Below are 17033 nucleotides of genomic sequence, written 5' to 3' on the forward strand. Positions count from 1 at the left end.
AGCTAGCATGCTTGCTTATGTGTCAGGTAACCTATTGTTAGAGTATTACATATGAGATCTGCTCACTCATTCAGTTATTCATATGTGGTGTAGTGCAGGCTTAATTTTCAGTCATGAGAAGTGCTGTAATCATGTGCTTCTGCTGCAGCTTTCTTATACGTTCAATGGAGTATGAAGTTGCAGCAAAGTGTGGTTCCTCTCATAAATATGCTCTGTGAAAGTGTGCATCCATAAAGAAAAAGGTTACAGTAAATGAGCCTAAAAATTAATTTCAATGTTCTATGGCTAGTATCAGAATTATCTAGCAGCTTCCTCTTGACGGGTCCCTCTATTTTTATTTAATTGCCTTGAAATCTGAAGTGTTCTTTTCTAAACAATGTGTAGCTCCTATAGTTTGTAATCCTACACAGAACCCAACCTTCTCCAGAATTCTGCTGTGAACAAATAGTGTAACAGCATTGTAAAGCCTCCACAAGCACAGTTGTAGTTAGTCTGCTGCTGATCATGTGTTTAACATGCACATTTTGATTTGAGTCCACCCATGAAGTCTGTTTCTTCAGTATGTTCTTATTTTCGAGGTCACAGAATGTTGGTTTATTTCATCCATTAAAGCAGTTGCCGAAACTGGGAGGGTTATATGTTGTTGTTAAGTTAGTTACTTTCTCACTATTCTGCTTGCACAAATTGTCTTCTCCATTTAGACATAGCATAGGTTGGGGATTTTCAGTGTTTTAAGCTGTATGAAAAAACAGAACCTGTTGGGTTTTCTTCATTAATTCTGTATTTGCTGTATTCTGTCTAATTGCTTTACCATAGATCTATCAATTATGGCCTATTTTTTCAATCTAAAGTTTTTTTGTGCTTAAGTTATTTCCTTGCCTACTGTCCTATTGCTTAGCTAGAAGAAAACGTAACACTCTCGTACTCTGGTAAGGCAGGTTATTTGGGGACTGGGGAGAAAATTGGGTTCTTAAATGATTCCATTAAATAGTATAGGAAAGTTGGTGAATCTCTGTCTGTGTAAGGGCGTGCTATTTTAAGCTTCATTCTGTGTTTGTTTTTGTCAGTTATTAATAGTTGTAAATTTTAAACTTTTGTGTTCTGTGTTGCAGCATCATGCAGTGCAGATATGACAATCAAGCTATGGGACTTTCAGAATTATGAGTGCATAAAAACAATGCATGGACATGATCACAATGTGTCTAGTGTAACCTTCATGCCTGGAGGGGACTTCTTAGTGTCCTCTTCCAGAGACAAAACTATCAAAATGTGGGAAGTTGCCACAGGGTGAGCAATAGTAATCCTCATTGGAGTTATAAAATATCTTGCATATGCCTTGAACTCCACGTATAGATGTTAGTGATATAATACATAGTTGTGGTGTAATACCTAGTTGTTGTATTTTCTGTTCTGCAAGAAAAACTCTTAATTTCCCTGCAGCAAATAATGCTGAAGTTGAATTAAAGGGGGGGGGGGGGGGGAAATGCAAAAATATATAATTTTTTATCCTTCGTACTTAAAAAGAACTGAATGTGTTAGATAAGTGACAAGGATATTGACAAATTAATATTTTTTGGTTCTGTATTCTGTTTCCTCAATTAAAATTATTTGGATCCATGACCACTAATTGTGTGCGTGTGTGCGTGCGTGCGCGTGGCCTCTTCATATTGATAAGCTTTAATGTCAAATATCCCAGATCTCACTAGAACTTACAGATAGTTAAAATATAATGCCTGCTAGAGCAAGTTCTGTCATTGCAAATATGTAACTCATATATCCACAATATTTTTGAGAACATTGTGAATTCAGTGGTTAAAATTGACTTGGATGATTGCACATTATATGTCGTATTATGAGTACTATCCTTTGCAATAGTTTCAGTAAGACCAATTAGAAAAAGAAGCCAAATCACTTTCAGCTGTTCCCTACTTTCTCAAAGTGCAAGATGAAATCAAAATCCACGAACTCTGATGTGTTATGTATTGTGAGTTACTGAATGCTGTGAGAGAAGCAATGCTGAATAGTGTTTGTTATCTATCACCATTTGTATACTGTACTCAAGTAGTTTTATACAAATTACTAGTACTATCTCAACAATGTCCTGAAAAATCTCAGTGCTGTCACTTACATAACTGGAGAGTTTCTTCTACTGTGTCCTTATTCCATAAAAATTGCAAGTACCTCAACTGTGTTAACTGAATTGTACAATTAATGGCAATTTTTCCTCTTAAAATATTATTTTTCTTTTAGCAATAATGAAGACAAGTTCATAATAGTGGCCAGTAATATTACACGCAGAACATATCTCTACATCACTTTAGATTTCTTGGAGATGGACATATGTATAGATACATTTCATATTATAAAACATTTACACACATTTACAAACCCTAAAGTATTTATATGAGAGTCCCATTTTCTTAAAGCTAACTATAGATTGTGTAAAAACCACATAGATGTGACATCATTTTAATTCAGATGCAAAATAGCGTGTTACAAGGCTCCATTAAAGAATGTTCCTGGTGCATAGTTCAGTACTTTTAGAGGCTCAAAATAAGGTCACTGGATATTTTCTTTCTCATTTGATAAGGAAGATAAACAGGTTGTATCTGAGTGGCAAAGTAAAGACAAAAATTTACATAAATGCTTTGTTGCTTGGTCATCTTGTGACTTAGACTGTTCGCACCATTCTTTTGCATGCACTTCTTGCTAGTGGGCATGTCAGGAAAAATACTGGTGCATAACAGACATAGCAACTCGAGTAAATTTTTTTCTTGTTAATGTCCCCTGCAGTGATTCTCTGAACAATAATGGTGTTTGCTGTGTGCCTGCATGAATTCTCCTTTTCATTCCTTTGGTAGTGGTCCATTGTCATCTACCATTTATGTTTGTTTCAATCGGCATTTTTCCTTCAGTTTAGCCCCCTTTCAAAAATTTGTCATTCATAAAATCATTCGACCTAGGGAATAATATCTAAATGACCATTGCATTTTTCCAAGGCACTGATTCCCACAAAAATCTAGGCTATAATTGTGAGAACTTATTATAAATTGCTGCTTTTTAAAGTCCACTCCGAACAGGAACTGAATACTGTAGAAGCATGACACTGAAATTCCAGTAGTTGCAAGTTTTTGGAACTTGCAGCAAGGAATTAGTTTACTGCTATCATGTGTCCTTTTGGATAAGGCAACCATAGACCGAAACAAAGTAATCGTTTCCTGTATGGCCCTTGAATTTTTTTTGTCAGTGTATAGAAATTGTCCTCCACTCTTCACAATACTTTTCCAGTAGGTCACAGATGACTACAGTTTTTAATGCATTTACTTTTCAATTTGTTAGGAGCTTATGAACAAAAATTGGAGTAAGTGTCATGAGAAAAAATGTTTCTATAGATGGATCTAAGAGTTAGTGTGTTGGCACACACTTGAAGTGATTAGATTGTGCTGGGAGACCACAGCATTATTTGTGATGTACTGTGCTGCTGTGTTAAAGATTTGCAGAATATAAACAACATGAAGAGTGCTCCAGTATGACTATCATGGTTACATGAGAACTGTCTGAGAATATGTGGTAGTTTAGGGATGACAGTCAGTATGTATTGATGGCTGCTACCTCCAAGTGGTTCCCCCTATTGGTTTCATGGAGAGTGTATGGAACAGTTGTTGTGTACACACTAACAAGAGACTCTTCAACTTAAAGCTGCATAGTACCTTATTACTACTTATAGCAAACTATGGCTGATAGAATATGAAACCTTGTTCTCCCACCCACACCCCCCAGCTCCTTTGACACCTTCTGATTCTAAAAACCATATCAGAGGTTTGTGATGCTGAAGTTTTCTAGATGAAAATAAAGGTTTTCAATGGAAGTGTGCAGGCAATAATGCAACCATCTGCTGGGAAATATAAGGCTGTTGTGCGGATACTTGGCCTTATATGTTTTTTCATTGAAACTGTTATGCTTTTCACTGAGATAATCAGTTGATATGCATTGACTGAAGCTTTTATAAGATTACTGTTGTATCTTGCTGCAATGCACACATCAAAATCACAATTCAATATTTACAGGTATTGTGTAAAGACATTTACCGGCCACCGTGAGTGGGTGCGAATGGTGCAAGTTTATCAAGATGGATCCTTAATTGCGTCATGTTCCAATGACCAGACCGTGCGAGTATGGGCTTCTGCAAGCAAAGAGTGTAAAGCAGAACTTCGTGATCATGATCATGTTGTGGAATGCATTGCATGGGCGCCAGAGTCTGCTGCTGCTCACATCAATGAGGCTGCTGGTGTCGACAACAAAAAGGGTGCCCACACAGGACCTTTCCTTGTATCTGGATCACGAGACAAGACAATTAAGGTAACAGTTATGTTTGTGCTTGTTCCAGATTGATCATTAAGCGCTACACAGTTTTAAACAACTAAGAATGTCTATGTTGTTATGTAATGTTATTATGATGAAATATAAATTCTGAAGGCTGAGTGTGTGAAGTTTTGAGGCAACCCTTTACCTGAAATTTCTTGTTACCTAGTGCATAAGTTGTTTGCTGTTGACCTTTCTTCCTAAAGGCTTTCTCAATGCTGTGCTGTTATTTGTTGTATGTACTAAGTGTTTTTTGTTGCCACTAGTTGCAAGCAGATTTATTCAACCCAACTTTTGTTATTTTATTCAAAAATAAATATGGTAGATAATTCTAGTTTTAACTGAGAATTGACACTCATTGATTATCAACATATTTTAAAAGTATCATTTCAAATCCCTGTCAGACCATTGACATTTTGATTTTCCACAACTTCCCTAATCACTTTGGGAAATGCTGGCTTGGTACCTTTGAAAGTACATGCAGATTTCCTTTCCCATCTAATCAAAGCTTGTGGGTACCTTGTGCTAACCTTGGTGGGATGTTAAGCACTGATCTTTTCCTTCCTTCCTTTTATTCAGTTCAGAAACCATTTTATGAAAATATTTTTTATAATTTCTTTGGATTTAGTCCTTCCTTCAGCAATTTCAGTGATTTTTATTTTTGTAACTTACTTTGTTCCCTAACAATTTTTAAGTAATGTAGTAGTTGATATCATTCTGTTTAGGTGTTTCCTTGCTGTTCTCATGCTCCTCTTGTGTTATTCACTCAATAATTCAGTAATTAATGAAAAGCATCAAGTTTACAAGAAAAACATTGCACATATCATAATATGGTTTCATTTTTTCTATTTTATTTATTCATTCTCTCTCTCTCTCTCTCTCTCTCTCTCTCTCTCTCTCTCTCTCTCTCTCTCTCTCTCTCTCTCTCTCTCTCTCCCCCCTCTCTCCCCCTCTCCCCCTCTCCCCCCTCTCCCCCCTCTCCCCCCTCCCCCCTCTCCCCCCCTCCCCAAATGACTTAAACGCCAGTGACTCATTCCTGTTTCCTTTATTTCTTGCATTTCCTTCATAAGCATCCATATTTCGGTGGCGTTTCCACAAAATTCCAGCACTGTCCTCGGCTCTGTTTTCTCAGACATTCTGTTGTTTTAATGATGTTGACAAAATTCTGCTTGACTTTCTAATCCGTTTAATTCTGGTTGTATAGAACATTATATGCTATATTTCTCTGTCTAAACATGTTTTGTGGAGAGTTATGAAATGATAACTTGTGATTTTTAGGCTATGAATAACAATAGCAAAAGTGTGTAGCCCTTGTGCCACTGCTATCCTCCCTTTCCCACGATTTCAACAACTATTGTATTTTTGTTCAGACTGTCATACCCATGGTTTCAGGCTCATGTTTTTGTAAAGACAAAGGACACTTTCCTATATTTTGCTGCTCTTCCCTCTCAGCACTTCCCTGTTTAATTTTTTTCTACATAACTTGTGATCATACAGATCTTTTTCTGGTTCCCCTTTCCCGTCACAACCTCCCACTGCACTCCTTTCAGGTGTACTGTACAGTTTCATACAAAGAGAAAACTGTTCTTCTGTACACTTCCTATGAAGGTGCAGCTATTCCCCTGCGTATCTCTTAAACTTAAATGGGGGTCTATTCATTTTAATTTTTGTAAGTTCCTGCTGAAGGACTTAGCCTTTTTTTATAATTGTGGGATAGTTTTATGACTTAATGTTGAGGGATATTGAAAATAAATGTTGAGAGACATCCTTTGATTTTAAACATTAATTTTCTTTGCCATCCCTTAATTTGCAGTGTATAATCAATATTATCAGCAATCATTGTGTTCATTTACCTGAGAAAGCATATAAAAGTATCTATTCATTATATACAAAGTATTGGTGTGATTAAAAGTAAATGAATTAATTTTAAACAGTACAGAATAGTTGTGTACATTAGTTGCTGCAAGATTTATTAGCATGGGACAAGAATAAGTATGATGACTGAAGTGCTTGAATCAGCAGCAAATATTTTATTCATTAGAGATTATGTTAGTAAATTAATGTAATTGGACATTAAAAAAAGTTAGCACCTGTTAGGGAACAATAGTGTGAGTACTGCTGTAGGAATATCTAAGGACAGACAATTGTTTGTTCTATCAAGACAGACAGACCAAGTAGGAAACAATTTGCAATAATGGAAATAAGAATCAAATTGGCATAAGCAACTTACTTATCACTGGTGAAGCTGTACTTAACTGAAGCACTCACACCACACTATTTTTTTTTTAAAAAAAAAGAGCCATGATACAAAGGAGTTGCCAAAAATTGTTCTTTTGTCATCAAAATAGTTCATATGTTTTGTGATGTAGGGATGGACTACGTGAAGACTTGTAAATGTCATTTATTAGCTTATTGGAAATACAAAGTACACACACTTTGAAATTATTACACTGAAAGTTATGAATGGCAAATTTTATGCAAAATTTGTCTGTATTATGATTTTTATATTAAATATTTTTATGTTTACAGATGTGGGATGTCAGCACAGGCATTTGTCTCTTCACACTTGTTGGTCACGCAAATTGGGTGCGTGGCCTAGTTTTCCATCCTGGTGGAAAATTCCTAGTGAGTGCCAGTGATGATAAGACCCTTCGAGTGTGGGAAATTCGTAACAAGCGCTGCATGAAAGTCTTGGAAGCGCATCAGCATTTTTGCACCTCAGTTGGTAAATATAACAGAATTCAAATGGTATTTTAGTTTTAAAGCAGATTTTATATTAGCATTTAGTTATGCCCGAAGCCATGTATCTTGTTGAGGAAAAACATGGTGTTAATTCTGTTAAACAGTAGTGTTGCAACTATTTCAGTCCATTAATGGAATTGAACATAGAGGAAACAGACGTACAAATAACCAAAATTGTAACATTATATGCTCTGAGAAAAACAGGAATGTTTGTCATTGATGTAACTTTAAAAAGCTTTCCTGGCAGCCTCATAAATATATTATCACACTGATCATTAACACACAGGCTGATTGATGCCATACTATCTTGGGCAACTGCAGTCTGTTCAAGTACATGCCTGTCTGAAAGTGCAGAAATTAGCAGAATTGCCAGTCTCTCGTCAAAGCCTTAGGCCCATCCCGGAACCTTTCCTCAGAGTTTTACTCTCTCCTCATCCCAAGCACTCTCTGCACTTCTGCCTTGTGTGTGTCCTAAAGGCCATAAACGCAACAATCCAGGACACCCCATTGTGGCCAGTTACTGTGCCACCACTGAGAGAATCTCTGCTTTCGTAGACCGTTCCTCCTCTGCCTCTCAACAGTTCCTGTTCCTTTACCACTTGGTGCCCTGCCCAAAACTGAGTGATGTCACCTCTCTTTACACTAACATCCCTAATGCCCATGGCCTTGCTGCTATTGAACATGCCTGACAGATTCCAAACCTACAACCTCCTTCGTAGTCGTGATGGCTACCAATATCCTAACCCACAGTTATTTCTCCTTTGAAGGCATCACCTGCAAACAAATCTGGGGTATGGATATGGGCACCTGCATGTCACCATACTATGCCAACTTATTCATTGCCCAGCTAGAGGAATCCTTTCTGACCACCCAGAATCCCAAACCCTCCACCTGGTTCATATTTATTGATGACCTCATCATGATAGGGATTGAGAGTGAGGACACCCTATCAACAATCCTTCAGAACCTAAACACTTTCTCCACCATTCGCTTCACCTGGTCCTCCTGAACAAGCCACCTTCCTTGATGTTGACCTCCATCTCAAAGAAGGCTAAATCAGTACCTCCATCCATATCAGACCCATCAACCACCACCAAACCTCTATTTTGACAGCAGCCACCCGATCCATACCAAGAAGACCCTTCTATACAACATGTACATCTGTCGATGTCGCATCTGCAGTTATGATGAGCAGTCCCCCTCAAACTATACCTGGTGTCTCACTGAGACCTTCACAGACCATAATTACCCTCCCAACCTCATACAAAATCAGATCTCCCATGCCTTATTTTTCCAGTTATCCACCACCTCCTAAAGTCCCACCATCTGGCCACAGCGTGTCATTCTCCACATGACTCGGTACCACCGACGACTGGAGCAGTTGGATAACATCCTCTATCAGAGTTTCGACTATCTCTTGCCGTGCTCTGAAATGAGGAATGTCCTACCTACTATCCTTCCCACCTCTCCTACAGTGGTATCCCATTGCCCACCGAACCTATTCAATATTCATGTCCATCCCTACACAACTCCTGCTCCCAACCCCCTTGCCTCGCAGCTCATATCCCTGCAATAAGACCTCGAGAGCAAGGCCTGTCCCATGCATCCTCCCACCACAAACTACTCCAATCTGGTACAAGCATCACCTATCTCATCAAAGGCAGAGCTACCTTTGAAACAAGTCATGTGGTCTACAAGCTAAGCTGCAACCACTGTGCTGCATTCTACATGGTCGTGACAACCAACTAGCTGTCTGTCCGCATGAATGGACACCGATAAACTGTGGCCAAGAAACAGCTGTTAAAGGGTGGCCCTCCTCCATCCCCACAATGGCATGATGGCCGACACAAAAGCTCTACTGCCATCTTTGCATAAGCGTTAATGTTCACTAAGTGAGGTCTTCGCAGTATGTGGGTACTGCGATGTTTGCGTACGTCTGGTTATTATGAACTATTAGTATACACTCACCTGGAGATAGATTGGGTCAAAAATTGAGTGGAGGGTAAAAATTTGAAGGGCAGAGGAAAAAAGTACCAAGGCAAGAGTCTTGGAAAAAGTTGGGTCAGGAAGTAAGAGCAATAGCAGATTTCTTGCTGCCGTCAACAGATAATTTAGGTTTTGTTAGTAGTGGATATCTTGCCTCAATACCGTGTCAGAGCCATAGGTTGTTAGTGAGAAGAGTCTGGTGCAGCAGCACAGGGTGCTTCTTTGAGCCCTCTGCTGCGCATTGTTGTTGGTGACTCAGGGTGAAGTTGAACTGTGGCAGCGTGCTGTTGTGGGGTGTCTCCCCTTTACTGCATGGTGTAGTTTTTCTGCTGTTGATCCTCGAGCAGTTCTGCTTGCTCAACAAGTTGCACTACTGATTCTTCGGAAAGCTGCAGGCTGTTCTCTTGCGCTTGGGTGATGAATGCTGTTGCCTTTTCTTCTGCCTTGGCGCTAGTCACCCACATGGCTCTTGGTGCTGCTGCTGCCATCGCTGTTGGGTCGACAAATGTCTTCCTGGCGCCCAAGTCCAGGGTGCTGCTGGGGCGGTTACAGGGGCAGGCACGCTTACACTCCTCTGCTTGGGTGCAGAAATGTTCACTGGGATTTGCACCCCTGCTGCTGATCATAGGCCTCTGGCAAAAACTAAACACAGTTGCCTTGAGGCTGCCTCCTTCTCCGTGGCCAGGGAGGCTGCTTCCATGATGACTTTAAGGGCTGCTGTCATTTTCTCCACCGCAGTGCAAAGTTTGCCGCCACTGTTCTTCTCGGGGATGGGATCTGGATCTTGCCAATCCACTTTTGGGCAGTCGTCCCCACTTCTGTGGGGAGAGCACCTCCGTGCTGTCCCTCTACTGTACTTTGCTGGTCTTAGCAGACTGTTGTCATCGTCATTGTTTTCTAGTCAGCTGCATCAGTATGGCTGTTGCTGCCACGCTGCCTTTGGCTGGACTTCAGCTTGAGAAAGCCGGGCAGTCACACCAGCTAGTGGCATATGGCCTACTGCAGCAAGCACAGATTACCAGAAATTCGGAAGTGTGTCTGTTGTGCTCCCATGAGCACTTAACACACTGCGATACGTGGCCCTCAACCTGGCACTTCAAGCACTGGGGCTGAGGGTACATGGCGAAACAGCCGGACGACTTGAGTTGCTGAGCAAGCTGCCCAACACGATGTTCTTCATTTCAACGACTGCTTCACAGCCTGTACCATCTGGATCTTTCCCACCAACACCAGGTTTTCTGAACTGCACAGGTAAAAACTGTCCCTATAACATATCCTACATTCCCATTACCCTTCTGGCCTCAACCGTAGTCAGGCATTGTCCTTTATCTACTTATCCCCTTCCCTGTTCCCATTCCAACACTACACATTGCACTGTTCCACCAATACACCCACAATCTTTTTACTTCTCCCCTTTACTGCCACTGCCCCCCTCTCTATGCGCTCTCTGTCTAACCTTCCAACTGCTCCTAGCTGCCGTACCCTCTCCACACCTTGTCCCTGTATGCTCCCACAAGCAGCACTTTACTGCTCACCCACTCATACCTTGCTATTCCTCTCCATCCCCACCCCAGCCTACTCCCTATCCACACCACCCAGTTTGCTTCTCCTATCATGCACTGCTGCTCGCATTTACATCATGCGCTGCTGCTCAGTGTGTGTGTGTGTGTGTGTGTGTGTGTGTGTGTGTGTGTGTGTTTTGTTTCATTGTTTCACCATGGTTACTGTGTTTCCCTGAGACAGTATGTGAAGTCTATGTATGGCTTTTGTTTCAGTGATGTAAATGAAACCCCAAGTCTCATCTAAAATGTTCTTATCATCATCACTCATTGGTAACAAATGTAAGCAAGAGTCAGCTTGATTGTCCAGTTGCCTCTGTGTCCCAGCACTGAAGGATTTAGCTGAGGTCATAAGTTGACAGTCTGACAAGAAAGAGTATTATTTCACCATCTGTCCTCTTTTCATGTTAAATTCTGGAGATGAAAATTTTCTTTGCTGTGATTTTTTTTACTTATCAACTCTGTGTTGTAAATCACAAAATTAACATGTTATGGTCTCAGCCTTACGAACAGGAGATATTACTGCCTTCTTATTAAAATGAACATGAACATATTTTGTTACACAGAAAATATACACTCTACATATTTTTTCATGCACCACTGTATTAATTCAGAAATGTTTGTTTTTGTAAGAAAATAAGTGTTTCTCTTACGCGGCCACTGTTGTCAGACTGGTTAGTACTATCAGATCTCTGTGTCAATAACATATTTACTTTGTAAACTTAATCAGTTTTTTCATTTTTCTTTTCAGATTTCCACAAAAGCCATCCATATGTAATATCGGGCAGTGTTGACCAAACAGTGAAGGTGTGGGAATGTCGCTAACTACTACTGTGAATAAATAATTGGTGATAAAGCAGCTTAACATCGTAGATAATTATTCTTCAACCCTCCTAATTTATGACCGGGCCCTGACATTATGAAATTTTGTTTGCTTACAATCGAAGTTTCTCCCCTGCCTAGTCCTTGATGGTCCAGTTGGATGTCAACTTTGTGAATCAGTCAAGGAAAGGCAGAGATGGAGTGGTGCGTAAAGTAGCAAACAAAACAAGTTTTTGGAGGTGCTGGCATCGATGGCTTTACGTGCCACTTCCTCTCAGTGAAGAAAATGCTAATTTTGTGGCTGAGACATGTTTATTATTGTGTAACTTTAAGTGGACAGACATTTTCTGCACAAAAATGAAAATGTTTTGGATACAATAAAAGTGTACAAGTGGCCATGAGAGGATTGGAAGACAAGCCAGCAAGAGGTTTATCGTCATTAGATATCTGCATGCCTCCAAATCCAAGCACAAAGCTGGTTATAAAGACTCCTTTGCCTTTTCCTTTTTATATATATTTATTTTGGTGATGTACCTCTTGCTGTAAAGTTTTTGTTATGCAGAATTCTGTAATTTATCTTTTGAATAGAATCTTTTTGTTTGAGCTAACCAGTGCTGCAACATGTTTGTTGTTAAATCAGTTGTCCACAAGAAATAGCAAATATGACAAATATGCAGCCGCCATCAAGTTGATGAAGTGCTGTATTTTCATATATAAGATTGTTTTATTTTTAAGATTATGTTGTGTACAGTCTCTGACATTTGAGATACTGGTATTTTTATTTCATTTCACCAGAAACAAAGAAAATGCATGTTTACATTCAAAACCAGTTTTGCCTTGATGATGTCCTATTTTCCATGGCTTCAAAAATTCAGGAATTTTGCTTTTACCTATTGGGCTCAGAAAAAGAATATGTTAAGACTGAAATTGTAGAAATCAACTGATACTCATCATGCTTGTTCTTATCATAACTCCTTCCTTTATCAGAAAGCTACATACTGTAGATTTACTTTATTTGGTAACTACTTGAAACTATTTCCAAAACATGCCAAAGAAGCTATGGCACATTTGTGAAATTATATTGTTTGATGTAACCTAGTTGGCTCTATAAAGTGTACAAAGAATTGAAAGGCACGTTTTATTTCTCTTGTACTACTAGTCTTACAGTTCTTTCTTTTCTTCACTTTTTAACACACTTCTTTGATGTAAAAGTGCAAAATATTTTCATAGAGGGGGATTTAGAAACTGTCTTATTAATCAGTATTTAATAAGTGTACTTCAGACTAAAAGCTACACAAATTTTTTGACATATTAAATAGCATATTTAAGGAGGAAATTATATGTACTGAAACACTTTTCAGTAAAAAAATGACTGAATGTAAAAACTGCATGTAAATGAATACCTTTTTCCAGCTGTCAGTCATAAGTTTGTTACCTACAGAAAATTGGACAGTTATTAAATAAAATCATTAGGCCATTATTACATATGGTACTAAGTATTGAGCGCTTTTAAATTTTCTGCAGTATATGTATGTTTATATAGATATATATAAATTTGAGCAGCAGTGTACTATCACAGTAGTAGTCCCTAAGTTATGCAAAAACTTTTTTGTTGTCATCTCAGATGTGAAATAAAATTATTGCAGTGGTTGTTTCTTATACTGTTCTGCTAAGAAATATGTTAATTTTTTTATACTCTCACTTTTTCATTTATTGGTAATTGCTCTTGCAGTAGCCCCTGTATTTAGGTGCTTGAAGACTTACTGTTGTTATTAACAAATGATACACACTATACTATTTGCATCTGTAATTGCAAGGAATTGTAAAAGATGGTGTGCCGAAGCAGAAATAACAACATTGGAGAATGAGATTCCAAAAGAGATATTACTTGTCAGCTTGAGTACCATTTAAAACACATGTTTAACCTGTTGTGTATTCATTATGCTTGTGTTTCGTCATTACTAGAGATTCACAGGCACCTATCCGCCATTAAAAGTTCCCTTAACTCTTCCCAGTAGTGATCTATTTACATCATTCTCTTTGTAAGTGATGAAATTTTAATAGAGCTCTTTCACTGTTGTTGCTTCCATTCCCACTCTTCTTGTATGTTTTTTACGTATGTCCGATCAATATAAAGCAGTATCTTTTTTTTTACTGAGCACACTTTGTATTTGATTGGGTAACCTAACAATATTAAAACTTGATGCTACTGAGGACTTGTACATCTCTAAGATCTGCTGTCCCATTTAATTATCGTTTTTAAGTACGACTATTCTATATCACGTAGACGACATAGTAGAAATTTTAGTAAATTAAAAATGGTCTATTTTGTGTTACGTTATGTGTCTGTCTGTCTGTGTGTGTGTGTGTGTGTGTGTGTGTGTGTGTGTGTGTGTGTGTGTGTGTGTGTGTGTGTGTGTGTGTGAGGCGGGGAGCGCGCACACATTTGTTTACCCCTTCTAAAATCAGTAAAAGGCACAGATTAAGTAAAGTGTTCAGTCACTGAAGCAGACCTGTGTGTTATTTATGGGGAAAGTAGGTTATTGATGTAGTTACATTGTAGGACCATTTCATTGCCTTCTTAATGAACTTACCTTGTCATTGACACCATAGTTACTCTCCTCTTAATTTATGAAACAAAGTATTTTTAACTTCCACTTATTCCATGCCACGCTGTGGCTTTGTCAAAGTATGAGTTATGTATTACACATATGTACACACAATACGGGATAAATTGTATTAAGTTAATCACAGTGTGTGTTATTTACACTGCACATGCCATTATAACTGCATAGACAAATAGTTTTTTGTGGCCAGACATCAGTTCTGTGTTGGAGGGCAATGCTTTAACTCGTAATCTGACTTAATTCATTTTTAGATTGTTACATTAACTCACTCCATGAGTGCGATAGTGATTCCTTAAATAGGGGTGTGACTGCATTCTTTGTTCTCAGATTTGAATAAGTAAACCATAGTTGAAGAATATTTAGAGTACCATCCTCCATGACAAAAAAAAAAAAGTTTTCTTTGTAGTTAGAAACATATGCTCTGGTTTGACATTTTCAGTGTAAGTTTCTTCAGCCTGTGAAGTTCTGTCTTTGTTATAGTAACAGGAAAAATTAATGGGGAAATAGTTCAGATCCAGTCTAAAATTAACTGGGGAATTTTCAATGATAGCAGAATTATAGTTGCTAAAGAAGCCTTACTTTTGGGGAACAAAGGGAAGTATTAAAAAAAAAAAACCACACACAGGTAGGGCTGGGATACGTACCACAATATGTACAGATTAATAAATCACCTTCCTTACCCTATTTCTTGAGGGCACCTGTACTTGTTGCCAAGGGCCCACAACCTCTAGGGAAAAAAAAATGTAGTCGGGCATTTTTCTTTCAAGAAAATGGTGTAAAATTGGTATTACGCAGCTTTTTAAAAGGGTTGGAGCTGGAACTTTCTTATATCATTGAAAGGTGGAATGTGGTTGGTAGATTGATTGATAAGTGGAAAGGAGTGTGTTGCTCCTGAGAAGATATTCTCTCTCTCTCTCTCTCTCTCTCTCTCTCTCTCTCTCTCTCTTTCAATGGAAAATATTTTTTTAGCTAAGTTTATTCATATGTGCCTTCTTACAAGGGAACCTCCCCATCGTAACCCCCTCAGATTTAGTTATAAGTTGGCACGTTGGATAGGCCTTGAAAAACTGCACACAAATCAATCGAGAAAACAGGAAGAAGTTGTGTGGAACTATGAAAAAAATAAGTAAAATATACAAACTGAGTAGTCCACGCGCAAGATAGGCAACATCAAGGATTATGTGGGCTCAGGAGCGCCGTGGTTAGCGTGAGCAGCTGCGGAATGAGAGGTCCTTCGTTCAAGTCTTCTCTCGAGTGAAAAGTTTACTTTTTTTATTTTCGCAAAGTTACGATCTGTCCGTTCGTTCATTGACGTCTCTGTTCACTGTAATAAGTTTAGTGTCTGTGTTTTGCGACCACACCGCAAAACCGTGTGATTAGTGGACGAAAGGACTTGCATCTCCAATGGGAACCGAAAACATTTGATCGCAAGGTCATAGGTCAACTGATTCCTCCACAGGAAAACACGTCTGATATATTCTACATGACACTGGTGACGGCATGTGCGTCACATGACAGGAATATGTTGTCGACCCACCTAACTTGTACACTTGGCAAATGGGTACAAAGATTCTTCTACCTTGCCCGATTTAGGTTTTCTTGTGGATGTGATAATCACTCCCAAAAAAGTGATGAAAACATAAGAGTTTGTCACATAAACTGCAACAAACGAATGCAACAGTTTCACAGTCGCGCAGTTTCCCCTGTGCTCTGTCAAAACATATGTTTTTTAACATTTTCAAATCTTTCCATGTGTAGACTGTCAAATCCTGCATATATCCAAGCAAATCTGAACATGTCTTGGAATTTTGGATAGCGAAGTTGATTATGTGTGAGTTCCTGAACTTTGATAATTGTCTGAAAATAAAAAATTAAACTTTTCACTCGAGGGTAGAATTGAACCCAGGACCTCTCGTTCTGCAGCTGCTCATGCTAACCATGGTGCTCCTGGGCTCACACTATCCTTGATGTTGCCTATCTTGCGCATGGACTACTCAGTTTGTATATTTTGCTTATTTTTTCATAGTTCCACACAACTTCTTCGTGTTTTCTCGATTGATCTGTGTTCAGTTTTTCAAGGCCTATCCACTGTGCCAACTTATAACTAAATCTGAAGGGGGTGCGATGGGGAGGTTCCCTTGTTAGTAATGGTGCACTGCAAACATTGTTTATTGTAGTGCTATCTACTTATACAGCAAACATTCAAACAACCACCAGAGCAGACAACATCACTAATGACTAGCATTTTTTTTCTGTTAACTTTAATGACTTCGCTCCCAATCCAAATCTTGTCCTAAAATTTGGCCAGGTGATTAGCAGTAGCTCATTGTGCTGTGCTTAAGGTTGCTAGTATCCTGAATTAGCCTGCAAACTTTATCCAAACTTAATTTGTAAACGTGTTTGACAGAATGGACTTTCCTCATCTCTAATTACATTCAACAAAATGGATGCACTTAAATCACGTACCATTTTTTGTCAAGATGTTCACACATTGATAGAAAAGTAACTTTGATTGGGTTGTTTTAGAAACCACAGGGCACTTCTATTATTCAGACTTATGTTAATCAGCTGTATCAGTGTATTAGTTATATAGTTATAATGTTGACACTTTCAGAGTTTTAGATGCAAACTTTGACGGATGAGGTCTCACTTTAGTATCCACATTCTTTGTCTCCTGTTTGTCTTCCAGTTGTCAAGGGTCTCTCTTTTTCTAGTGTGTTTATCGCCCGCTCTCTCTTTCTTCATTGCCTCAAAACAATTCAGATTTGCAGGTATCTCAGAAGAAATTTTCTGTGTATCAATTTCAGTGAAGTTATGCTGCCAATTTTAGCTAGCACTAATAATTCAACTTGGTAATATGAGACACTCTTTAAAGTCAGAATGGTTTTTGAATATCACAACACTACACGTCTCTACTGTACATTGACTTTGTAAA

The 17033-nt window shown here is 38.7% G+C and overlaps 1 protein-coding gene across 1 annotated transcript in view; it reads left to right on the plus strand.

Annotated features, from left to right (window-relative positions):
- LOC126249687 (lissencephaly-1 homolog) overlaps positions 1-13121 on the plus strand; it is a 202622-nt gene extending 189501 nt beyond the window's left edge. Inside the window, exons 5-8 of the mRNA XM_049951368.1 lie at positions 1113-1287; positions 4068-4359; positions 6892-7087; positions 11401-13121. Coding sequence (XP_049807325.1) covers positions 1113-1287; positions 4068-4359; positions 6892-7087; positions 11401-11474 — 737 coding nt within the window. The 3' untranslated portion in view covers positions 11475-13121. The remainder of the gene's footprint in view (positions 1-1112; positions 1288-4067; positions 4360-6891; positions 7088-11400) is intronic.
- The last annotated feature ends 3912 nt before the right edge of the window (positions 13122-17033 follow it).

The sequence above is a fragment of the Schistocerca nitens genome, chromosome 1 (genome assembly GCF_023898315.1).
Source record: "Schistocerca nitens isolate TAMUIC-IGC-003100 chromosome 1, iqSchNite1.1, whole genome shotgun sequence".
NCBI lineage: Eukaryota > Metazoa > Arthropoda > Insecta > Orthoptera > Acrididae > Schistocerca > Schistocerca nitens.